A 26,983-nucleotide genomic window follows, 5' to 3' on the forward strand; every position below is an offset into this window, starting at 1 on the left:
GTCACAGCAGTATTTCCCCTCTTACTTCCAGTAGTCACCGCAGTTCCCTGAGGAAGAGTCAATGTAGTGTTCCCCTTAACAATACCGTGATGTTCTTACAGTAATTACAGCAATGCCTTCTCTTTCCCTGTAGGTTTAACAGTACCCCCTCCCTTTCTCCCTGTAGTCAAAGCAGTGCCTTAACCCTTTCCCCTTGTAGACACAGCAGTGCCCTACCAATCTCCAGTTGTCACAAAGTATTTCTCCTACCATTCTTACAGTAGTAATGTAATGATGGGGGTAGGTAAACGGACAAGTGAGCCCTAATCTACCCGCCACTCTGTCCCTGCCTACTTGCAACGACCCGCCCTAGGCGACGGGGTACAACTGGGCGGCGGTCCCTACGCTCCGTAAGTGCACGAGACAAACAGACAAGGGTACACAAAGCTAAGGGAAAAGGGACAGTTGCCCACGGCAACACCGTGAGCAACAAGAGTGGTGAACGAGCCGAGTCAAACCAGGAGTGCACGAGGTACCAAACGCAGAGCAGGAGAGTAGTCAGCAAGCCAGGGTCAGTATGGAGCAGGATCAAATAGTTAGAAGCTGTAGCTGGGCCAGGAAACCACACGAGAAGAATCACAAGCAAAGGAGGAACAGGAAAGGCAGGATATAAATAGACAGAGGGCGGCAGCTAGCTCCATCTGGCCAGGCTACGATAGGCTCTCCCACTCCTAAGCCTGCCATCCTGAGTGGTGGAAGATGGAGTCAGTCTCAGAGGCATAGACTCATGTGCAGACTGATTACCTATGGGCGTATACACAGAAGTTGTGCCTGGCAGATCCTTTACAGTACCCCCCCCTTTTATGAGGGGCCACCGGACCCTTTCTAAGTGGACCTGGTTTATTGGGGAAACGAAGGTGGAACTTCCTGACCAATATCCCAGCGTGAACATCCAGGGCGGGTACCCAAGTCCTCTCCTCGGGCCCGTATCCTCTCCAATGGACCAGGTACTGGAGGGAGCCTTGGACCATCTTGCTGTCCACAATCTTGGCCACCTCGAATTCCACCCCCTCAGGGGTGAGAACGGAAACAGGAGGTTTTCTCGAGGGAGCCAAGGACGGGGAGCAGCGTTTAAGGAGGGAGGCATGAAACACGTCGTGTATTCGAAAAGATGGGGGCAACTCCAGTCGGAAGGAGACAGGATTGAGGACTTCAATGACCTTATACGGCCCTATAAACCGGGGAGCAAACTTCTTGGACGGGACCTTAAGGCGCAAGTTCCTAGACGATAACCACACCAGATCCCCGACCATAAACAAGGGGTTAGCAGAACATCTTCTATCAGCCTGAGTTTTTTGTACGCTCTGGGACGCCTCTAGGTTCTTCTGAACCTGGGCCCAGACTGTGCACAGTTCCCGATGAACGACCTCTACCTCGGGATTGTTGGAACTACCAGGTGAAACGGAGGAGAACCGTGGATTAAACCCAAAATTACAGAAAAAGGGGGAGACCCCTGACGAGTTACTGTTCCGGTTATTAAGGGAAAATTCGGCGAGGGGAATGAATGAGACCCAATCATATTGACAGTCAGAGATAAAACACCTTAAATATTGTTCTAGAGATTGATTAGTCCTCTCAGTTTGGCCATTAGTTTCAGGATGGAAGGCAGAGGAGAAGGACAGATCAATCTCCAACTTTTTACAGAAGGCTCTCCAAAACAATGAAACAAATTGTAACCCTCTGTCCGAAACAATATTGACAGGGACCCCATGGAGATGAAGGATGTGTTTGACAAACAAGGTAGCTAACGTCTTGGCATTGGGTAGTTTCTTGAGGGGCACAAAGTGGCACATCTTACTGAAGTGGTCTACTACAACTCACACCACCGACTTGCCTTGAGATGGAGGCAAATCGGTGATAAAATCCATGGAGATATGGGTCCAAGGTCTCTGGGGAATGGGCAAAGAACATAGTAAGCCCGCTGGTCGGGACCTGGGAGTCTTGGACCTAGCACAAACCTCACAAGCGGCGACGTAGGCCTTAACGTCTTTAGGCAACCCAGGCCACCAATAGTTTCTGGCAATGAGGTGTTTGGTACCCAGGACGCCTGGGTGACCAGATAGTGCGGAGTCATGGTTTTCCCTAAGTACCCTTAGCCGGAATTGCAGGGGAACAAACAGCTTGTCCTCAGGAAGGTTCCCGGGAGCTGAACCTTGATCAGCCGCAATTTCAGAGACTAAATCAGAATCAATAGAAGAAATGATTATACCAGGAGGCAAAATACAAGCAGGATCCTCCTCCGAAGGAGGGCTGGCCATGAAGCTACGCGACAGTGCATCGGCCTTAATATTTTTAGACCCAGCCCTATAGGTAACCAAAAAGTTGAATCTGGTAAAAAATAGCGCCCATCGAGCTTGTCTCGGGTTTAGCCTCCGGGCAGATTCTAGGAAAACCAGATTCTTGTGGTCGGTAAGGACCGTTACCTGGTGCCTAGCCCCCTCCAGGAAGTGGCGCCACTCTTCAAATGCCCATTTAATGGCTAAGAGTTCGCGGTTGCCAATATCATAGTTACTCTCAGTGGGCGAAAACTTCCTGGAGAAGTAGGCACAGGGACGGAGATGGGTGAGGGACCTGGTACCCTGGGACAAGGCAGCCCCCACTCCCACCTCGGATGCGTCAACTTCCACGATAAATGGCTCCATTTGGTTGGGCTGAACCAGCACCGGGGCCGAGATAAAGCACTTCTTAAGGACCTCAAAAGCCTGGACAGCCTCAGGAGGCCAGTGGAGGAGATCAGCACCTTTGCGAGTGAGGTCCGTAAGAGGCTTAGCGATGACCGAGAAGTTAGCAATAAATCTCCTGTAATAATTAGCGAACCCCAAGAAACACTGTAACGCCTTCAGAGAGGCAGGTTGGACCCATTCCGCCACAGCCTGGACCTTGGCGGGGTCCATGCGGAATTCATGAGGAGTGAGGATTTGACCCAAAAATGGTATCTCCTGTACCCCAAACACACATTTTTCGGTTTTAGCAAACAGTTTATTTTCCCGAAGGACCTGGAGCACCTTCCTGACATGCTCAATGTGGGAGGACAAGTCCTTGGAAAACACCAGTATGTCATCAAGGTACACTACAAGAAATACCCCCAGGTAATCTCTTAAAATCTCATTTATGAAATTCTGGAAGACCGCAGGAGCATTACACAACCCAAAGGGCATGACGAGGTATTCGAAATGACCTTCGGGCGTGTTAAACGCAGTCTTCCACTCATCCCCCTCTTTGATGCGGATAAGGTTATATGCCCCCCGTAGATCAAACTTAGAGAAACATTGGGCCCCCTGAACCTGATTAAAGAGATCAGGAATCAAAGGAAGGGGATAATGGTTCCTTACAGTGACCTTATTCAAGTTACGGTAGTCAATGCATGGCCTAAGACCACCATCCTTCTTCCCTACGAAGAAGAAGCCAGCACCTACCGGAGAAGTAGAGGGGCGAATGTAACCCTTGGCCAGGCATTCCTGGATATACTCTCTCATGGCTTCACGTTCGGGACAAGAAAGATTAAATATCCTACCCTTAGGGAGCTTAGCTCCTGGTACCAATTCGATAGCGCAATCGTATTCTCTATGAGGAGGTAACAATTCGGAGGCCTCCTTAGAGAAAACATCAGCGAAGTCTTGAACAAACTCAGGTAGCGTGTTCACCTCCTCAGGGGGAGAAATAGAATTAACAGAAAAACATGACGTCAAGCATTCATTACCCCATTTGGTAAGCTCCCCAGTATTCCAGTCAAACGTGGGATTATGCAACTGCAACCAGGGAAGGCCTAAAACCAAATCGGACGATAATCCCTGCATCAACAGTACAGAGCACTGCTCCAAATGCATGGAGCCAACAAGGAGTTCAAAAACAGGGGTATGCTGTGTAAAATAACCATTAGCAAGAGGAGTGGAGTCGATACCCACTACCGGGACAGGTTTAGGCAAATCCATCAAAGGCATAGCTAGAGACATAGCAAATTCCACAGACATGATATTAGCAGAAGACCCTGAATCCACGAAGGCACTGCCGGTAGCAGACCTACCACCAAAAGAGACCCGAAAGGGAAGCAAGATTTTATTACATTTCATAATTACGGGAAATACCTGTGCGCCCAAGTGACCTCCCCGATTATCACTTAGGCGCGGAAGTTTTCCGGCTGCTTATTCTTACGCCTAGGACAGGTGTTCACTTGGTGCTTGTCATCCCCACAATAGAAGCAGAGACAATTCTTCCTGCGGAACTCTCTACGTTGTCGGGGGGACACGGAGGCCCCGAGTTGCATAGGTACCTCCGAGTCTTCCGTGGAAGAGCGAAGCAACGGGACCTCTGGAGGCATCATGGGGGAGTCAGAGGGGAAAACACAAAAACTTTCAAGTTGTCGTTCCCTGAGACGTCGGTCAAGTCGTACCGCTAAAGCCATAACCTGGTCTAGGGAGTCAGAAGAGGGATAGCTAACTAGCAGGTCTTTCAGGGCGTTCGACAGACCCAACCTAAACTGGCACCTTAAGGCAGGGTCATTCCACCGAGTAGCTACGCACCACTTCCTAAAGTCGGAACAATACTCCTCAACAGGTCTCTTACCCTGACGTAAGGTCACCAGCTGACTCTCGGCAAAGGCAGTCCTGTCAGTCTCGTCATAAATGAGTCAGAGAGAAGAAAAGAAACAATCAACGGAGGAAAGTTCAGGGGCGTCAGGAGCCAAGGAGAAGGCCCACTCTTGGGGCCCTTCCTGGAGCCGGGACATAACTATACCCACCCGCTGGTTCTCAGAACCTGAGGAGTGAGGCTTTAAGCGAAAGTAGAGCCTACAACTCTCCCGGAAGGAGTGAAAAGTCCTCCGGTCCCCTGAGAACCGGTCAGGCAACTAGAGGTGGGGTTCAAGAGGTGAGGTGAGGGGCATTACCATGGTAGCATCAGGCTGGTTGACCCTCTGAGCCAGGGCCTGGACCTGTAGGGAGAGACCCTGCATTTGCTGGGCCAGGGTCTCAAGGGGGTCCATAGTAGTGTCAGGGACCAGGGTAGACTAGGTATATGGGCTTGTGATTATGTAATGATGGGGGTAGGGAAACGGACAAGTGAGCCCTAATCTACCCGCCACTCTGTCCCTGCCTACTTGCAACGACCCACCCTAGGCGACGGGGTACAACTGGGCGGCGGTCCCTACGCTCAGTAAGTGCACGAGACAAACAGACAAGGGTACACAAAGCTAAGGGAAATGGGACAGTTGCCCACGGCAACACCGTGAGCAACAAGAGTGGTGAACGAGCCGAGTCAAACCAGGAGTGCACGAGGTACCAATCGCAGAGCAGGAGAGTAGTCAGCAAGCCAGGGTCAGTATGGAGCAGGATCAAATAGTTAGAAGCTGTAGCTGGGACAGGAAACCACACGAGAAGAATCACAAGCAAAGGAGGAACAGGAAAGGCAGGATATAAATAGACAGAGGGCGGCAGCTAGCTCCGTCTGGCCAGGCTACGATAGGCTCTCCCACTCCTAAGCCTGCCATCCTGAGTGGTGGAAGATGGAGTCAGTCTCAGAGACATAGACTCAGGTGCAGACTGATTACCTATGGGCGTATACACAGAAGTTGTGCCTGGCAGATCCTTTACAAGTAAATCAGTGCCTTTTTGCCAGTAGTCAAAGTATTGCCCCCTTTCCACAGTAGTGACAGAAGATTGCCCCCTCCCATAAAATATTCACCTACAGCATTGTGTAAAATTATCTGACAGGGTCTTTATGCTCTTCTTAGGCAGCAGGAGTTTTATAAGACCTCTGCCGACACTAGGTCCACCCATAGGCAAGTGCCTACTGTGCCTTGGGGGAAATCTGATCCTCCTTCATGTCTGTCTTAAAGATGTTCCTCAACACCTTCATGGAACTCTATTTCTAATATCTAACGAAAGTCAAAAATGGTGGCCCTTGAATGACAAAAATGAAATTACATTTGAAAAAATATGCTCTTACGTTAAGTGGTTGAATCTTCTGGAAAGACGGTCGTGGTGAAAGATCTACAAAATATACTAGCTGGCGGATGTTCTAAGTAATTCAAGATACAGTTTTTCATTTTCAAGAGAACGACTACCTTGAGGTCTGGTGGTGTCTTCTTCTGAGACATCACGAGTCTGGGACTGGAGAGTTTCGGTTGATTATAAAATTTGTGGACCCGAAGGGTATTGACCCACTGGCACAATATGATGAAAAATGCTCATCGTAGGAGGGGTAATTGAGTGCCCGTAATATGTTGCGCCACTTCGACGGCAGAGATCAGTGAAACCTCTGATTTAACCCATTTGAGTCCTTGTATGCCGTGGTCAAAGCTAAGAGAAAAGACTTAGGGCAGACCCAACATTGATGGTGCCACAGGGACTGTATGACGTCATCTGTATTAATACCATATATGGACATCAAAGTCCATGTTCCATTGAAGGACCCAAGGGCTGTCTGGCTATACTGCCTCTTCTTCGGGGGAGTACTATTATTATACAGGCTGATGTAAGTTATAATAAATAAGTTATGACCCCTAGAATGCAAAGATGCAAAATTTAAAAATTCCTATAGTTTCCAAGGCCAAAATTTGCCAACAAAGGCCGAACATGGCGAGCTGGGTCCTCCATAGAGAAAATGTCTCTACTCTCTGGCTAATGGAGGTGTGAATCAAGCAGGGGACTGCTTCTTTTACATCCATCTGTCCTATTACGGGTTGTCCTCTTTAAATTTCTTAGTGATCTTCCCCTTTAAATCCTCCTCCTAAATTCCTTATGGGTTGTTCCCTTTAAATTCCCTTTTTCCCAGTCATATAAGGAAGAGTTCTGAAAACCCTTCATCTTATGATAAAAGGCATAAATCAATGGAGCACATCCCAACTAGATTATATACAAACATCTCCGATGGCCCACAGCTGCCGTTTTAGGTTTTGTTTTTATCCCACTTAAAGGCACAGAAGATGTAGCTGTTTAAGGAACGTTACACAAAGGGCGACCTTCACAATGAAGTGCGTTCAAACTTTCGGCACAAGAGGTTGCTCCATATTCCACTTGTATGTGATCGCAGTTACTTAAAAGGATTTCATTCAATTAGCCATTTCATGATATTAGTCGTCATCATCCTTGAGATAATGGAGTCTTCTGTAAGCACGTAGCAATAATGAGTAGACATGATACCTATTGTATAGGATAATATACACTACCGTTCAAAAGTTTAGGGTCACTTCGAAATTTCCTTATTTTTGAAAGAAAAGCAGTTTTTTTCAATGAAGATAACATTAAATTAATCAGAAATACACTCTATACATTGTTAATGTGGTAAATGACTATTCTAGCTGCAAACGTCTGGTTTTTAATGCAATATCTACATAGGTGTATAGAGGCCCATTTCCAGCAACCATCACTCCAGTGTTCTAATGGTACATTGTGTTTGCTAACTGTGTTAGAAGGCTAATGGATGATTAGAAAACACTTGAAAACCCTTGTGCAATTATGTTAGCACCGCTGTAAACAGTTTTGCTGTTTAGAGGAGCTATAAAACTGACCTTCCTATGAGCTAGTTGAGAATCTGGAGCATTACATTTGTGGGTTCGATTAAACTCTCAAAATGGCTAGAAAAAGAGAGCTTTCATGTGAAACTCGAAAGTCTATTCTTGTTCTTAGAAATGAAGGCTATTCCATGCGAGAAATTGCCAAGAAACTGAAGATTTCCTACAACAGTGTGTACTACTCCCTTCAGAGGACAGCACAAACCGGCTCTAACCAGAGTAGAAAGAGAAGTGGGAGGCCCCGCTGCACAACTGAGCAACAAGACAAGTACATTAGAGTCTCCAGTTTGAGAAATAGACGCCTCACAGGTCCTCAACTGGCAGCTTCATTAAATAGTACCCGCAAAACGCCAGTGTCAACGTCTACAGTGAAGAGGCGACTCCGGGATGCTGGCCTTCAGGGCAGAGTGGCAAAGAAAAAGCCATATTTGAGACTGGCTAATAAAAGGAAAAGATTAATATGGGCAAAAGCACACAGACATTGGACAGAGGAAGATTGGAAAAAAGTGTTATGGACAGACGAATCGAAGTTTGAGGTGTTTGGATCACACGGAAGAACATTTGTGAGACGCAGAACAACTGAAAAGATGCTGGAAGAGTGCCTGACGCCATCTGTCAAGCATGGTGGAGGTAATGTGATGGTCTGGGGTTGCTCTGGTGCTGGTAAAGTGGGAGATTTGTACAAGGTAAAAGGGATTTTTAATAAGGAAGGCTATCACTCCATTTTGCAACGCCATGCCATACCCTGTGGACAGCGCTTGATTGGAGCCAATTTCATCCAACAACAGGACAATGACCCAAAGCACACCTCCAAATTATGCAAGAATTATTTAGGGAAGAAGCAGGCAGCTGGTATTCTATCACAAAAAAATAGAAAGAGAAACACCTCCAGCTCACCTTCGTTGCAAATGTGGTTTGAGATGATCGTGCACGGATCCTCGTGTCGGCACACGGTAGGTAGACGAGACTAGGAAAAATAGGATTGGATCCAGCACAGAAGATTGGATAAAACGGAAAGAAAATTTCCAAGTTTAATGGGCCAGTATGTTTGGCTAGTTAAAATCAGGAATAAGGAGCACAGCGTGACATCCTGATAGTGTAAGGAAAAAATGATAGTGATGAATGAGAAGCCTACGCGTTTCAGACGCTGCGAGCGTCCTTAATCATGGCTGAAGCTAGCTGACTGAGATAGATGGCTGCCATATATACTCCAGTCCGCATGTGCTTATCGTTAACCCTAATTATAATTTACATGTGTTCACCCCGTAGTACTGTCAGTATGTTGACATTATTATCAGGTGTGGATACGTTATCGACAGTATGTATTAGGAGGAATTCAGATGTAGTACAGGCGGATTGGGTGTTTGTATGTTAGTATATTGGTTTGGAAATGATTTATTATATAACAATCGTATTGGTTGAAACTGTCATGTTGGAACACATCCGGTTCAATGGTTCATTCGTTGTTGTGCTTGCGTTCCACAGAGTATGGTAACGCTGGACCGCACAACCGGAAGTGGTATCCCTGACGGAGATTGAAAAGGAACAGTGTAGTCCGATCGTGAGTATAAGACATAGACCTATATGTTTTTGAGCAAACTGTATGTGTACTATAGACTATGTTAGGTTTGTACCTGGATAGTTAGCTTAATTATACGGATACAAAGGATCGGATTATCTATTTGTTCTGAGGGACGTCCTTTTGAGTGTTATATTTGTATATTTAAGTAAGAACTTGACGGCAGAAATAAATCAAATTAAGCATAAAGATTATCTGGGTTGATGAATTCTTAGTGATATAAATAGAAACTTGCTTAATACGAACAGTCAGCTTCTAGGTATAGTTAATCGGATAATAAGGTAAAAGCAACGCTAATATATGGAAGTGGATGGGAACGAAAAGAATTGTTTGAGTGACATTCTGGTATTCTATCTGTAATGGAGTGGCCAGCGCAGTCACCAGATCTCAACCCCATAGAGCTGTTGTGGGAGCAGCTTGACCGTATGGTACGCAAGAAGTGCCCATCAAGCCAATCCAACTTGTGGGAGGGGCTTCTGGAAGCATGGGGTGAAATTTCTCCCGATTACCTCAGCAAATTAACAGCTAGAATGCCAAAGGTCTGCAATGCTGGAATTGCTGCAAATGGAGCATTCTTTGACGAAAGCAAAGTTTGAAGGAGAAAGTTATTATTTCACATAAAAATAATTATTTCTAACCTTGTCATTGTCTTGACTATATTTTTTAGTCATTTTTCAACTCATTTGATAAATATACGTGTGAGTTTTCATGGAAAACACAAAATTGTCTGGGTGACCCCAAACTTTTGAACGGTAGTGTATGTAGAGCATTCCTTAGTAAATAATGAAGTCTATTCTGCCATTAGTTGGGTGACCACCAATACGGCCGCTATTACTCCTCCCTCCGGGGTAGTCACCCAACTAATCTTGACTTCTGAACATCAAATCTGTCCAGATATGCAGTAGTATGTGGTAGAGGGTGTATTGCAGTAATACTAGACGGACTTGCCTTTCAAGACTCTTCAAGGGCTTATATGACACAGAGGCTGCTATGGGGCCCTTGAAGAGAGGGGCCCAGCATAGGGTGGGTGCTAGCAAATGAGGGGGTCCCAAGAAGTTCAATTGAGGACATCCCTAGGTCGTTTGTCACCTCATTACGCTATTTTGGTCCTTATTGATATGGTCTGTGATTGCCAGGGCATGTTCGTCTAGACAGGGCACTCCATCCTGTGGCTGTCCCTCAAAACTAGAACTCCTAGCATGCTGGGGGTTGTAGTTTTGAAATAGCTGGACAGCCACAAGTTGGAGAGCTCTGGTTTAGACTAAAGCAAACCTTCAACTGTGTGAGCTCAGGAATGTTTTTAGCCTCTAAATATATACATGACTATTGCTAGCAAGCAGAGGTCTTATAAATAGTAAGGAGTTGAAACAAAAACTATAGTAGAAAGTTGCAGAACTTTTTATTAACCCATAATTAAGCACTTGTCCTCTTTTTACATCCTGTTATGTCGTCTCTTTTCTAGCGCTGTGACTTACTAGATATTAACAACCTCCAGATGTCGCCTCAGTAGATCTAATGGCCTCGTAGTGCAGTGATTCGAAGTTTGTCTTTTTATGGCCCCGATTCTGGCAGTGAAGTTGTAGCTTAATCGTCTGCTGAGCACTGTAGTATTAGTGAGGGGCATAAATCTACACCGCCCGTCACTGACTAAATAAAGAGCCAACAAATAAAAACAAAACTATTATATTAAGTTCCTGATATCACTGTGCAATCTAATAACCCAGCTGTGTGGAAATATAAAGGGCTCCCTGAAGAACTACAACCTCTGACATCCACTAATACACATGACTTTTTCTGTATTGCTAACTTACGTTTTACTTCAAGTGATCTATATTATAAGTGATGGTAAACTATAATAAAGTGAGGGTACCGCCTAATCTTGTCCATATAGGGGGCAGTATTATAGTAGTTATATTCTTGTATATAGGAGCAGTATTATAGTAGTTATATTCTTGTATATAGGGGCAGTATTATAGTAGTTATATTCTTGTATATAGGGGGCAGTATTATAGTAGTTATATTCTTGTATATAGGAGCAGTATTATAGTAGTTATATTCTTGTATATAGGGGGCAGTATTATAGTAGTTATATTCTTGTATATAGGAGCAGTATTATAGTAGTTATATTCTTGTATATAGGAGCAGTATTATAGTAGTTATATTCTTGTATATAGGAGCAGTATTATAGTATTTATATTCTTGTATATAGGAGCAGTATTATAGTAGTTATATTCTTGTATATAGGAGCAGTATTATAGTAGTTATATTCTTGTATATAGGAGCAGTATTATAGTAGTTATATTCTTGTATATAGGGGCAGTATTATAGTTGTTATATTCTTGCATATAGGAGCAGTATTATAGTAGTTATATTCTTGTATATAGGAGCAGTATTATAGTAGTTATATTCTTGTATATGGGGGCAGTATTATAGTGGTTATATTCTTGTATAGAGGGGCAGTATTATAGTAGTTATATTCTTGTATATAGAGGCAGTATTATAGTAGTTATATTCTTGTATATAGGAGGCAGTATTATAGTAGTTATATTCTTGTATATAGGAGTAGTATTATAGTAGTTATATTCTTGTATATAGGGGCAGTATTATATTAGTTATATTCTTGTATATAGGAGCAGTATTATTGTAGTTATATTCTTGTATATAGAGGGCAGTATTATAGTTATATTCTTGTATATAGGGGGCAGTATTATAGTAGTTATATTCTTGTACATAGGGGGCAGTATTATAGTAGTTATATACTTGTACATAGAGGGCAGTATTATAGTAGTTACATTCTTGTATATAGTGGGGCAGTATTATAGTAGTTATATTATTGTATATAGGGGGCAGTATTAAAGTAGTTATATTCTTGTATATAGGGAGCAGTATTATAGTAGTTATATACTTGTATATAGGGGTCAGTATTAGGGTATGTTCACACGCACTGGTTTCAAACGTAATTCGGGCATTTTACGCCTCGAATTACGCCTGAAAAAACTGCTCCATTACACCTACAAACATCTGCCCATTGCATTCAATGGGTTTTACGATGCTCTGTTTCCACGCGGTGTAATTTTACGCGTCGCTGTCAAAATACGGCGCGTAAAAACACGCCTGCGCCAAAGAAGTGCAAGTCACTTCTTGGGACGTTTTTGGAGCCATTTTTCATTGACTCCATTGAAGAATAGTTCCAATAACGTCCGTAAAATACGCTGCGGAAAAAGTGAGTTGCTACAAAAACGTGTAAAAATCAGGAGCTGATTTCAGGCGAAAACAACTCCGTAATTTCAGACTTATTTTTCTACTGCGTAAGAACATACCCTTATAGTAGTTATATAGGGGCCGTATTATAGTAGTTATATTCTTGTATATAGAAGGCAGTATTATAGTAGATATATTCTTGTATATAGAAGGCAGTATTATAGTAGTTATATTCTTGTATACAGGGGGCAGTATTATAGTAGTTATATTCTTGTATATAGGGGCAGTATTATTGTAGTTATATTCTAGTATATAGGAGCAGTATTATAGTAGTTATAGTCTTGTGTATAGAGGAGGCAGTATTATAGTAGTTATATTCTTGTATATAGGGGGCAGTATTATAGTAGTTATATTCTTGTATATAGGGGCGGTATTATAGTAGTTATATTCTTGTATATAGGAGGCAGTATTATAGTAGTTATATTCTTGTATATAGGAGCAGTATTATAGTAGTTATATTCTTGTATATAGGGGGCAGTATTATAGTAGTTATATTCTTGTATATAGGAGCAGTATTATAGTAGTTATACCCTTGTATATAGGAGCAGTATAATAGTAGTTATATTCTTGTATATAGGGGCAGTATTATAGTAGTTATATTCTTGTATATAGGGGGCAGTATTATAGTAGTTATATTCTTGTATATAGGAGCAGTATTATAGTAGTTATACCCTTGTATATAGGAGCAGTATAATAGTAGTTATATTCTTGTATATAGGGGCAGTATTATAGTAGTTATATTCTTGTATATAGGAGGTTATTTTTATTTGTAAAAAACAAACAAATATAACATTCCATCAAAATTCCAAAGCAAATGATAATTTAACAGAACTCATACAGGACGATGAAAAATAAACTAGAAAATAACTTTAACTTAACAAGAGTCCATTGCTGTTAAAAAGGAAGAAGGGATAAAAACCAACAACAAGTTTGCATTATACAGAGAACTAGCATTATTCATATATACATTCCTCCATAATGCGGTGTTTTTCTAATTTTTCCTAATTTCTAGGGATTTGATCCACCTTAGTTCTGACATGATCAGGTTCACGGCTGACATATGGTGAAATGGCTCGTTATAAATGGACATTCTGGTTCTTGTATGCCACTGGTAATATTTGACTACATTAATTATCAGATACAAGGTCCCCTGGTCAATGTTATTTACATTAGCTGGTACTCCATAAATAATTTTTGGTTATTTTAGAGACTGTAGTCTTGGGATTTTTAACTTGAAGGATATTTCTTGCCATATATTTTGTCCTCTCCAGCACTCGGTTATAAAATGCTCCATTGTCTCCTCCTGTTGACAACCCAAGGGACACTTCCGATCTGACACACTCAAATATTTTAGATTCCCTTTAACATAAAGTTTCCCATGCAGTGACAGCCATGCAATATCAAAAAGTTTACCCGGGAGTCTCGCTCCATTGAGAAACCTCAGACTCTCCTGTAAGGTTGCAGTTGTGCAATCTTTAAGTACCGGCTGTAAACAAAAGAAAGTCCTACATACGGTGAAATATAGATCTCTCCTGGTCTTACTCTCAATATAGGACTTGTCTATTCCCCATCTCCTCAGACATCTAAGACCATAATCCAGATACTGGGGAAGGAAGTCTCGTGTCAATCGCCCCCTTTTGAGACTGCCACCCCGTATCCAAGACTCTGCAAAAGGCAATATCCAATCCCTGATACTGTTTACCCACAGGGCACTGTTATTTACGTCCAGGTTACCAAAATTAGTTTTAAGGAACAAGGAGTCAAAGAAAACCCTTGGATTCAACATACCCAACCCACCCTCTCTCCTCTGTAGGTAAGTAATCCCTCTTTTTACTGGGTTCAACCTGTTCCCCCAAAAAAGTTGGAAGAACAGGCTAAAGAGCCTAGCGGAGAAAGATTCTGGCAAAGGAAAAATGACAGAAACATACAAGAAGACAGGGACCAGGTAAGTCTTCAACATTTTAACCCTCTCACTATAGGTCAGCCTCCAATTTCTCCATCGCTGAACCTTTGCATTTCCGGCTTCCAATTTCTGCTCCCAATTTAGTTTGGCATTATCATCCCTCCCAAATTTAATTCCCAGAATCTTAATATCGGTGGAGGCTTTCGCAAATTGTGGCAGATCAAAGTCTGGATCACTGTGCAATACCCAGAAAGCTTCACTCTTCTCAAGGTTGACCAGAGACCCAGAGGCCTCAGAGTAGCTTCTGATGGCTGCAGACAACATCTGCACCTCACTAGGCTCAGATATCACTACCGTCACATCATCCGCGTAGGCGACAACACTCAGGGGTGAGCAAAGCGGGATCGGTACGCCTCGAAAATCACACTGCTGCAGTAACCGCAGAAATGGGTCTATGGCAAAAACATACAGAAGTGGACTCAACGGGCAACCCTGTCTCACCCCCGCCTCAACCCCGAAAGTGTCGCCCTGCCAGCCATTGATCAAAGGAAAGCTCTCTGCCTCACAGTACAAAGTTTTCAGCCAATCAATAAATTGTCCCGGAACACCGTACTTTAACAAAGTGGCCCATAGATAATCATGATCTACTCTGTCGAAGGCTTTAGCCTGGTCTAGAGCAACAACATATCTCCCACACCCAAGAGCTTTACATCTCTCAAACATTTTCCTGATGGAGATAACGGCCCCAGAGATGTTCCGCCCTTTTACTGTGCCGAACTGGGAGCCTGCCAACAGTGCTGGGGACAGACAGACCAATCCCAGAAAACAGAATTTTTGCCAAAATCTTTCTGTCAACATTCAAGAGGGCAATTGGCCTCCAGTTCTTGATGTCACCAGGGTCTTTACCCTTAGACAGCAAAATCAACAAAGAGACTCTCATGGAGGAAGGCATCAGGTGGTTTTCTAGGCAGCTTTTGTACACATTCACCAGAATTGGTGCTAAAAGGTTTTTCAATTACTTAGAAAATTCGGCTGTTATACCGTCCGGACCTGGTGCCTTCTTTTGATGCAAGTACAGTCACATCATTGGTGTTAAACAGTATAGCGACCCCGGCATAAGGCTCCACAGCCAGTGACCAGAAAGAAGGACCGGACCTCCACTCTCTCTCCGCCTCACGTATAAGCCCTATTGTGGTTAAACGAGTCTCTTGTAAGAAGATGACATCTGCATCCAGATATCGGAGATGATCTTAGACTGTAAACCTCGTCTTCCTCACTTTAATACTGTTTACATTGCTGGAAGCAACTTTTAAGGAAAACCCGGCCATCAGAGCACAACACAAAAAGAAAAGCAAATAAATGACCCCCATCATAACGACTAAGAATTGGGGTCACTCTGCCGACCACCTGTTTCCATATCTAACGGTCCTGGGGTTTCTACAGTGCAAGGTTTCTTTTTTATTAGGGGATGGTCCCTTGCGTCTTCTTCGTATTCACCATCTATTTTTAATAACTCTCATTCAAAATCCCCATCTGACTCTGACAGGACACTGAATCTATTAGATACGACCATTACTTCTGCTCTGTTCCCTTTCTTCCTGCCTCTTTCCACCTCTCCCTCAGGCTTACGAGAGGACGGGTCTTTTTTCCTCCTTTTATTCTGCATACCCCTCCTTTCCTCAGATGGTAATGCAGAAGAAGAGGCTCCCGGTGGCTGGTCCTGAGGGACAACCTCCATGGTCTCCTGTGTGCTGTCCGACTGCTGGTGTTCTGGACCTGGATGACCTGACTCCTGCTGGACCTCCTGTCTGGTCATTATTGACCCTGACATTAGAGCCTCCTCCTCTACAGCGTCCATCTCAGTCATAAACTCCTCAACAAGAATCTGTTTACAGATATTGTGCCAGGCGTCAGGACAGTCCCTGTGCGGGTGACCTACCCTCCCACACAGATTACATTGGACATTCTGACAGTTGGCACTTAGATGGCCAACTTCACCGCACAGGTTACATTTTACCACGGTGCAGATGTTTGCCAGGTGACCGGTCTTACCACACTTGAAGCACTTTCTGGGTTGACCAGGATAAAAACAAACACCCTTTTCTCTCCCAATGAAGAAGGAATTGGGTAAATGTAAAGTGACATTGTTATGCTGGCGCAGTTTTACCAGAACCCTCCACCCTCCAGTCCAGATACCATCAGCGTCTCTGTTCTTGGTCAGGTCAGACACCAGGTCACAGTGCCGCCTGAGCCAGACCACAATATCCTGGGGAGGAACAGCTTCATTCCAAAAGATGATATTGACACCAACGGTATCTGGCTTGGACACTGGAATAAAGCTAAATTTGTCCCAACCGGTTTTGTCCCTAAACTTGGAAAAATGTGCCCAGAATCTATCCAAGTCAGGCGTAAGCTTAAAGCTGACATCGTAGCCCTGTCTGTCTGGTAGATTTATTACTGCCAAGATATTTGCTGGCACAAAACCCATCTGGTGACACAGAAGTTCTCGGACCACAAACCTCCTATCTGGAAGGTCCTCCTTGGCGCCCTTGTGCTTGAACCTCACCACATTCCTCCTTTTAAAGGCCTGGCCTGTATAGCTAGCGCCAGAGGTAAAAGATGGAGCACCGCGGCTCCAGGCATTTCTGGGAGGAGGCTGGCGGGTCTCACTGTCCTGACTTATAGGGCGAGTGTCTGCTCTAGAGGGGTCTGTCACACCTTGTGTACTTACAATTAGAGGGGGGAAATCAAGCACATTATTCTGAACATCTTCTGACCCATCAACCTCTATGTCATCATCAGATAAACCTACATCATACACAAGCCGTGCGTTCCCTCCAACCACCAACCCTTCAGGTACATTCCCACTCTCCCCAGTCTGTGCCCCAGCAGATCACCCTGACACATGGATGAACGTCCACTGTCCTGTTGCTGTGCTGAGCATCCTGGGACTTGTGGTGCCTGTGTTGGTATCCGACTTCCATGCCCCTGTTCAGACACAGCTGCAGATTTTTGCTGTTTTTCTTTCTCCTCTTTCTGTGCGTCCGCTTCTAGAAATGAGAACCTTGCAGGTTGCAGAACTGGTCTGGTCTCTGGCCGGGGATCGTCTGGGAAAATATCTGACCCCGAGTCTGCCTCAGAGAATCTGAACTCTGGATCAAAGTTCTGTCTGTCGGTCATAGTAGAAAACCGTTGCTTGTTTTTATAGGATTCTGCGAGTGGCCCCATCCTCTCCAGGACACCGTCCATCTCCCCCACCACTTGTGCGAGTTGCTTCCCAAGTGAGTAAAGCTGAGCAGCATATACGGCTTCGTTCTTAGGATTGGCGTTCTTCAGTTTATATACACAGTCAATTTGTATTTGCAGCATTTGTTTTTGGCTCTAACTCTCCCATCCTCTTCACCAGAGCAGGGATTTCCTCCTCCAGTTGCAGCTCAGGCTGTCTCTTTAGACTGTGGGCTCTGCTGGTGCAGGGTCTCAGGCTGTCTGAATGCCGCTGACCCCTCCTGATTAACATTCCCAGCTCCACTGGTCTCACACCCTGCTGGATCACACTCTCCAAGGCTTGTAACAGTTGTAGAAACACCTTGAGTATTCCTTGCAGGTTTTGCCTCCACAGACTTTTCAATGTTTTTACTGCTGCTAGACCTTGTGCGGCCTGAGCACGCCACGCTGGCCACCCATTCACTCTGCTGCAATGTCAGTCTCTCCAGGGATGTTCTCCGCTGTCTGGATGCTGGAGGGGTGAGCTGCACCCCAGGTGCCTGCAATGTGCTCTGCCCCCCCTGTACATAGGAGTAGTATTATAGTAGTTATATTCTTGTATATAGGGGCAGTATTATAGTAGTTATATTCTTGTATATAGAGGCAGTATTATAGTAGTGATATTCTTGTATATAGAGACAGTATTATAGTAGTTATATTCTTGTATATAGGTGTAGTATTATAGTAGTTATATTCTTATATGTAGGGGTCAGTATTATAGTAGTTATATTCTTGTATATAGGGAGCAGTATTATAGTAGTTATATACTGATCTATAGGGGGCAGTATTACAGTAGTTATAATCTTGTATATAGGGGGCAGTATTATAGTAGTTATATTCTTCTATATAGGGGCAGTATTATAGTAGTTATATTCTTGTATATAGGGGCAGTATTATAGTAGGTATATTCTTGTATATAGGGGCAGTATTATAGTAGTTATATTCTTGTATATAGGGGGCAGTATTATAGTAGGTATATTCTTGTATATAGGGGCAGTATTATAGTAGTTATAGTCTTGTATATAGGGGGCAGTATTATAGTAGCTATATTCTTGTATATAGGGGGTAGTATTATAGTAGTTATATTCTTGTATATAGGGGCAGTATTACAGTAGTTATATTCTTGTATATAGGGGGCAGTATTATAGTAGGTATATTCTTGTATATAGGGGCAGTATTATAGTAGTTATATTCTTGTATATAGGGGGCAGTATTATAGTAGTTATATTCTTGTATATAGGGGGCAGTATTATAGTAGTTATAGTCTTGTATATAGGGGGCAGTATTATAGTAGCTATATTCTTGTATATAGGGGGTAGTATTATAGTAGTTATATTCTTGTATATAGGGGCAGTATTATAGTAGTTATATTCTTGTATATAGGGGGCAGTATTATAGTAGTTATAGTCTTGTATATAGGGGGCAGTATTATAGTAGTTATATTCTTGTATATAGGGGGCAGTATTATAGTAGTTATATTCTTGTATATAGGGGCAGTATTATAGTAGTTATATTGTATATAGGGGGCAGTATTATAGTAGTTATATTCTTGTATATAGGGGCAGTTAAATTCTTGTATATAGGGGAAGTATTATAGTAGTTATATTCTTGTATATAGGGGCAGTTAAATTCTTGTATATAGGGGCAGTATTATAGTAGTTATATTCGTGTATATAGGGGCAGTTAAATTCTTGTATATAGGGGCAGTATTAGGGCAAAGCCACACGTGGCGGAATTGCTCTTGAATTCCGCTGCGGACACTCCGCAGCGTTAATCCGCAGCGGAGCCGTTTCTCCATTGACTTCCACTTCTATTTAGTAGGGTTCGTTTAGACGATGCGGAAAATTCCGCTGCGGAGCATAGGCTGCGGTGCGGAATTTGGTGTCCGCAGCATGCAATGGCTGTTGCGGAGTTGTGGCGGACTGGTTTCGGACTCATGGCGGAATTTCTCCATTGACTTCAATGGAGATTCTAAATTCCGCAATGAAGTCCGCAGCTGTCATGCACATGTTATGTGTGCTGCGGATGCGTCTTGCTTTTTTGACATGACATTTCTTCATTCTGGCTGGACCTATGTATTTCTAGGTCTACAGCCAGACTGAGGAAGTCAATGGGGCTCCCGTAATTACGGGAGCGTTGCTAGGCGACGTCAGTAAATAGTCACTGTCCAGGGTGCTGAAAGAGTTAAGCGATCGGCAGTCACTGTTTCTGCACCCTGGACAGTGACTACCGATCACAATATACAGCAACCTGTAAAAAAAATAGAAGTTCATACTTACCCAGAACTCCCTGCTTCTTTCTCCATTCCGGCTTCCCAGGATGACGTTTCAGTCTAAGTGACGGCTGCAGCCAATCACAGGCTGCAGCGGTCACATGGACTGCCGCGTCATCCAGGGAGGTCGGGCTGGATGCCGAAAGAGGGACGCGTCACCAAGACAACGGCCGGTAAGTATGAAATTCGTTTACTTTCACTAGGGAAAGTGCTGTCCCTTCTCTCTATCCTGCACTGATAGAGAGAAGGGAAGCACTTTTACCGCAGTCCGCAGCAGCTAGTCCGCATCAATTTACTGCACATTTTGGGCAGATCCACCGCAGAATCTGCAACGCAGATTCTGTGCGGCATTGATGCGGACAGTTGCGGAGGAAATCCGCCACGTGTGGGCATGCCCTTATAGTAGTTATATTCTTGTATATAGGGGCAGTTAAATTCTTGTATATAGGGGCAGTATTATAGTAGTTATAGTCTTGTATATAGGAGGCAGTATTATAGTATTTATATTCTTGTATATAGGGGGCAGTAGTATAGTAGTTATATTCTTGTATATAGGAGCAGTATTATAGTAGTTATATTCTTGTATATAGGAGGCAGTATTATAGTAGTTCTATTCTTGTATATAGGGGGCAGTATTATAGTAGTTATATTCTTGTATATAGGAGCAGTATTATAGTCGTTATATTCTTGTATATAGGGGGCAGTATTATAGTAGTTCTATTCTTGTATATAGGGGGCAGTATTATAGTAGTTATATTCTTGTATATAGGAGCAGTATTATAGTAGTTATATTCTTGTATATAGGGGGCAGTATTATAGTAGTTATATTCTTGTATATAGGGGCAGTATTATAGTAGTTATATTCTTGTATATAGGGGCAGTATTATAGTAGTTATATTCTTGTATATAGGGGCAGTATTATAGTAGTTATATTCTTGTATATAGGGGCAGTTCTATTCTTGTATATAGAGGTAATATTATAGTAGTTATATTTTCGTATCCCAAGGCTCTGACATGGTATAGTTAGAGAGTATATACAAGTACTATGTAACAGATGATTCTTCTATCTTGACTGTAGTTGCCCATTAATTGGCTGTGTGGATGTAATATTTCAGTAAATACAGTAATCACATTTTTTATTTGAATAAGAAAGGAAATACAGCAGAAACCTAGATCTGTTCTGTGTCCTTGAGTTCCCTCTTATTATCCCAGATATTTGGTATTATACCCTCGCCACCTCCCTTACTCCGCTGTTATTTTCATTCACAAGATTCTAGGCTTCCAAAAATAATAATCTATTTCATAGCTTGTGGATATGTGCAAAGTTCCATCTATTGTTTTTGCCATTCTTCGTCTGCCAGTGAATACTAGCTCCATGTAAGGGAGCGGAGAACAGTATGAAACATTAAGATGATTCATTTTTCCTTTTATTTTGTTTCTGCTGTCAAGAAGGTTGACACGTAAAATTAGATGAGAAACATGGCTGTTTTCTTCCAGAAATACTGCCACACCTGTCCACAGGTTGTACTTGGTATTGCAGCATAACTCTACTCACTACAACGGAGCTGAGCTGCAATACCAGACACAACCCATGGACAGGTGCGTCGCCATTTCTGGTAGAAAGCAGCCATGTTTTACGAGTCCTCAACAACCCCATTTTAGGGTCTCTTTTAGCCCAGCACAAAGTTGATTGGGTCCAGCAGTGGATCTCTTTTACTGTCCCATCTGTTGGCCAATCTAACAAAGTGATGTCATCATGCAAGTAATCGTGATGTCACTTGTCCTTAAGGGACCTTTCACAGTGTGAAGAATATCCTACTATACGATTGGAACCATTACTTGCTGTAGGTCTTGAAGTAAGTGATGTCACCATACCTAGGGATTGTGATGTCACGCGTCCCATGGGACATTCCACTATTTAGAGAACATCCTACTGTACGGTTGGCACCAGGACTTGCTGTAGGTCTTGAAGTAAGTGATGTCACCATCCCAGGGATTGTGATGTCACGTGTCCAATGGGACCTTCCACCCTATGAAGAATATCCTACTACATGATTGGCACCATGGCTTGCTGTAGATCTTGCAGTACGTGAGGTCTCCATACCTAGGGCTTGTGATGTCACTTGTCCCATGGGGCATTCCCCAGTTAGAGAACATCCTACTCTACGGTTGACACCAGGGCTTGCAGTAGATCTTCCAGTAAGATTGTCATCCTCATTATGGGCTCATGGTGAGCCGATCTTGGCGCTGAAAAGTGGAAATTGTGTGAAGGCCTATAGTGGTTATCTCCTCCCTTACCCCACATAGACATGTGGGGGGAGAGAGTAGCTTTTGATGAAATGGCAAATTTACACTATATTAAGACAGGAGTCGGATAATATTCATACTACACGAAATGTCAAATTTTTGGATTCTTCAATGTGCAGGATCCCGAAGGATCAAACTCTGAAATTTGTACTGAATTTAAGTCTCCACATTGTAAGTAAGCTCCTGGGTAAATATTTTATATAGAATTTTACCCAGAAGCCCCTTCTTGTTTTGGTAAGGCTCATTTGCATATTATTTTAGGGTGGAGAACATGGTCTCCATTGTCTCCCCGTCTGTACTGATTGTTCTAGTCGGGATGTACAAATAATAGAAGTTCAGTGTAGGGGTTATTACATGCGCCTCAGGCTGTATATCTGCAGACATTTGATTAATGGCCTTTTCTGAGGCACTTCCAAGCTGTTTGAGCAACGTGCTGCAATGCACCTCCGGACAGCCGGCAGGGGAGACCGTGATAGCACATTTACTGCACTGTCGGCACTAAGACACCTTGTAGTTTACATAAATCCTTCAATTGCTCTTGTCTGGAATATCGTAGTACAGGGATACTCAACTACTTTTAGCAAAGGTCCGCTTACCGGAGTCTGTCGTCAGGTGAAGGTCCGAGCTGGCAACCAGTAGTAAGGATGTTGTCTTAATTTTTTGCAAACTTTGTCGTACTATTTACATCGAGATTTATTATTTATTAGTGGGAAAACTGGCATCTCTTCTCTTTCACCAGCCCTTTTAAAATGAGGTACAAAGGCGTGACTGTCTAACCCTTAGGGACAGATTTGGGGCCTCAAGCAAAGTTATGTCTCATGGCCCTAATCAAAGACACCTGTAGAGTGCCCCATACAGTGCCCCATGTAGATAGTGTCACAACCGCCTGTATAGAGCCACACACAGTTCACTTTGCAGATAGTGCCACACACAGCTCCCCCTGTAGATAGTGCCACACAGTACTGCCTGTAGATAGTGCTACACAGTGCCCCCTGAAGGTGGTGCCAAATAGTGCCCCCTGTAGATAGGTACCCACCTGTAGATTTGGCTACACACACCCTTGTATGTAGGGCTCCACCACCCCTGTAGATAGTGCCACATTGCCTATTTAGATAGTGCTACAAAGTGCCCTCTGTAGATAGGGCTAAAGGACCCCTTTTAGATAGTGCCACAGAGCCCACTTTAAATAGTGCCATGCATCCCCTTGTAGATAGTGCCACAAACACCCTCCCCTTGTAGATAGTGCCACAGTGCCCCCCTGTAGACAGTGCCACACACCCCTCCCCTTAAGGAGAGTGCCACAGTGCCCCATGTGGATAGTGACACACCCAAAAACTGTAAAAAGTGCCACATAGCCTCCTTATAGATAGTGCCACAATGCCCCATATATATAGAGCAGGGATCGCCTGTAGCCTAGTGAATGGTGGAGCAGTATTATAGATTCTTGTATATAGGGGGAAGTAATATAGTAGTTATATTATTGTATATAGGGGGCAGTAATATAGTAGTTATATTCTTGAACATAGGGGGCAGTATTATAGTAGTTGTATTATTGTACATAGGAGTAGTATTATAGTAGTTATATTCTTGTATATAGGGGGCAGTATTATAGTAGTTATATTCTTGTATATAGGAGTAGTATTATAGTAGTTATATTCTTGTATATAGGAGGCAGTATTATAGTAGTTATATTCTTGTATATACGAGCAGTATTATGGTAATTATTTTCTTGTATATGGGGGCAGTATTATAGTAGTTATATTCTTGAATATAGGGGCAGTATTATAGTAGATATATTCTTGTATATAGGAGCAGTATTATAGTAGTTCTATTCTTATATTTTGGAGCAGTATTATCGTAGTTATATTCTTGTATATAGGGGGCAGTATTATAGTAGTCTATTCTTGTATATAGGAGCAGTATTATAGTAGTTCTATTCTTGTATATAGGGGGCAGTATTATATTTGTTATATTCTTGTATATAGGGGGCAGTATTATAGTAGTTATTTTCTTGTATATAGGAGGCAGTATTATAGTAATTATATTCTTGTATATAGGGGGCAGTATTATAGTAGTTATATTCTTGTATATAGGGGACAGTATTATAGTAGTTATATTCTTGTATATAGGGGGCAGTATTATAGTAGTTATATTCTTGTATATAGGAGCAGTATTATGGTAATTATTTTCTTGTATATGGGGGCAGTATTATAGTAGTTATATTCTTGAATATAGGGGCAGTATTATAGTAGTTATATTCTTGTATATAGGAGCAGTATTATAGTAGTTCTATTCTTATATATAGGAGCAGTATTATCGTAGTTATATTCTTGTATATAGGGGGCAGTATTATAGTAGTTCTATTCTTGTATATAGGAGCAGTATTATAGTAGTTATATTCTTGTATATAGGGGGCAGTATTATAGTAGTTATATTCTTGTATATAGGGGGCAGTATTATAGTAGTTATATTCTTGTATATAGGAGCAGTATTATGGTAATTATTTTCTTGTATATGGGGGCAGTATTATAGGAGTTATATTCTTGAATATAGGGGCAGTATTATAGTAGTTATATTCTTGTATATAGGAGCAGTATTATAGTAGTTCTATTCTTATATATAGGAGCAGTATTATCGTAGTTATATTCTTGTATATAGGGGCAGTATTATAGTAGTTCTATTCTTGTATATAGGAGCAGTATTATAGTAGTTCTATTCTTGTATATAGGGGGCAGTATTATATTTGTTATATTCTTGTATATAGGGGGCAATATTATAGTAGTTATTTTCTTGTATATAGGAGGCAGTATTATAGTAATTATATTCTTGTATATAGGGGGCAGTATTATAGTAGTTATATTCTTGTATATAGGGGGCAGTATTATAGTAGTTATATTCTTGTATATAGGGGGCAGTATTATAGTAGTTATATTCTTGTATATAGGGGCAGTATTATAGTAGTTATATTCTTGTATATAGGGGCAGTATTATAGTAGTTATTTTCTTGTATATAGGAGCAGTATTATCGTAGTTATATTCCTGTCTATAGGAGCAGTATTATAGTAGTTCTATTTTTATATATAGGAGCAGTATTATCGTAGTTATATTCTTGTATATAGGGGCAGTATTATAGTAGTTATATTCTTGTATATAGGGGGCAGTATTATAGTAGTTCTATTCTTGTATATAGGAGCAGTATTATAGTAGTTATATTCTTGTATATAGGGCGCAGTATTATAGTAGTTATATTCTTGTATATAGGGGGCATTATTATAGTAGTTATATTCTTGTATATAGGGAGCAGTATTATAGTAGTTATATTCTTGTATATAGGGAGCAGTATTATAGTAGTTATATTCTTGTATATAGGAGCAGTATAATAGTAGTTATATTCTTGTATATAGCGGCAGTATTATAGTAATATTGTATATAGGAGTAGTATTATAGTAGTTATATTCTTGTCTAAAGGGAGCAGTATTATAGTAGTTATATTCTTGTATATAGGAGGCAGTATTAAAGTAGTTATTTTCTTGTATATAGGGGGCAGTATTATAGTAGTTATATTCTTGTATATAGGAGCAGTATTATAGTAGTTATATTCTTGTATATAGGAGCAGTATTATAGTAGTTATATTCTTGTATTTAGGAGCAGTATTATAGTAGTTATATTCTTGTATATAGGGACAGTATTATAGTAGTTATATTCTTGTATATAGGGACAGTATTATAGTAGTTATATTCTTGTATATAGGAGCAGTATTATAGTAGTTATATTCTTGTATATAGGAGCAGTATTATAGTAGTTATATTCTTGTATATAGGGACAGTATTATAGTAGTTATATTCTTTTATATAGGGACAGTATTATAGTAGTTATATTCTTGTGTATAGGGAGCAGTATTATAGTAGTTATATTCTTGTATATAGGGACAGTATTATAGTAGTTATATTCTTTTATATAGGGACAGTATTGTAGTAGTTATATTCTTGTGTATAGGGAGCAGTATTATAGTAGTTATATTCTTGTATATAGGAGTAGTATTATAGTAGTTATATTCTTGTATATAGGGACAGTATTATAGTAGCTATATTCTTGTATATAGAGGACAGTATTATAGTAGTTATATTCTTGTATATAGGCGGCAGTATTATAGTAGTTATATTCTTGAATATAGGCGGCAGTATTATAGTAGTTATATTCTTGTATATGGGAGCAGTATTACAGTAGTTATATTCTTGTATATAGGGGCAGTATTATAGTAGTTATATTCTTGTACATAGGGGCAGTATTATAGTAGTTATATTCTTGTATATAGGGGCAGTATTATAGTAGTTATATTCTTGTATATAGGAGCAGTATTATAGTAGTTATATTCTTGTATATAGGAGCAGTATTATAGTAGTTATATTCTTGTATATAGGGACAGTATTATAGTAGTTATATTCTTTTATATAGGGACAGTATTATAGTAGTTATATTCTTGTGTATAGGGAGCAGTATTATAGTAGTTATATTCTTGTATATAGGAGTAGTATTATAGTAGTTATATTCTTGTATATAGGGACAGTATTATAGTAGTTATATTCTTGTATATAGGGGCAGTATTATAGTAGTTATATTCTTGAATATAGGCGGCAGTATTATAGTAGTTATATTCTTGTATATGGGAGCAGTATTACAGTAGTTATATTCTTGTATATAGGGGCAGTATTATAGTAGTTATATTCTTGTACATAGGGGCAGTATTATAGTAGTTATATTCTTGTATATAGGGGCAGTATTATAGTAGTTATATTCTTGTATATAGGAGGCAGTATTATAGTAGTTATATTCTTGTATATAGGAGG

General features: G+C 41.6%; 2 protein-coding genes across 2 annotated transcripts in view; both read right to left on the reverse strand.

The window, feature by feature from the left end:
* Positions 1 to 26,983, reverse strand: part of LOC142666250 (uncharacterized) — a 312,509-nt gene that overhangs the window by 109,404 nt on the left and 176,122 nt on the right. The gene's annotated exons all lie outside the window — the stretch shown is intronic.
* On the reverse strand, positions 15,809 to 17,661 carry LOC142665542 (uncharacterized). The gene is made up of 2 exons (XM_075845248.1): positions 17,254 to 17,661; positions 15,809 to 17,170 (listed from the first exon to the last, which is right to left on the reverse strand). The coding sequence occupies exons 1-2, from the start codon at positions 17,659 to 17,661 to the stop codon at positions 15,809 to 15,811; spliced, it is 1,770 nt and encodes a 589-aa protein (XP_075701363.1).

This window comes from Rhinoderma darwinii, chromosome 13 (genome assembly GCF_050947455.1).
Source record: "Rhinoderma darwinii isolate aRhiDar2 chromosome 13, aRhiDar2.hap1, whole genome shotgun sequence".
Taxonomy (NCBI): domain Eukaryota; kingdom Metazoa; phylum Chordata; class Amphibia; order Anura; family Rhinodermatidae; genus Rhinoderma; species Rhinoderma darwinii.

Bases quoted from the DNA above. Each gene is read 5' to 3' on its own strand.
- LOC142665542 (XM_075845248.1), bottom strand. From the start codon at position 17,661: ATGCTGCAAATACAAATTGACTGTGTATATAAACTGAAGAACGCCAAT. The intron at 17,171-17,253 runs GCACCACAAGTC...GCTGGGGCACAG, and splicing joins GAAGTCGGATACCAACACAG to ACTGGGGAGAGTGGGAATGT.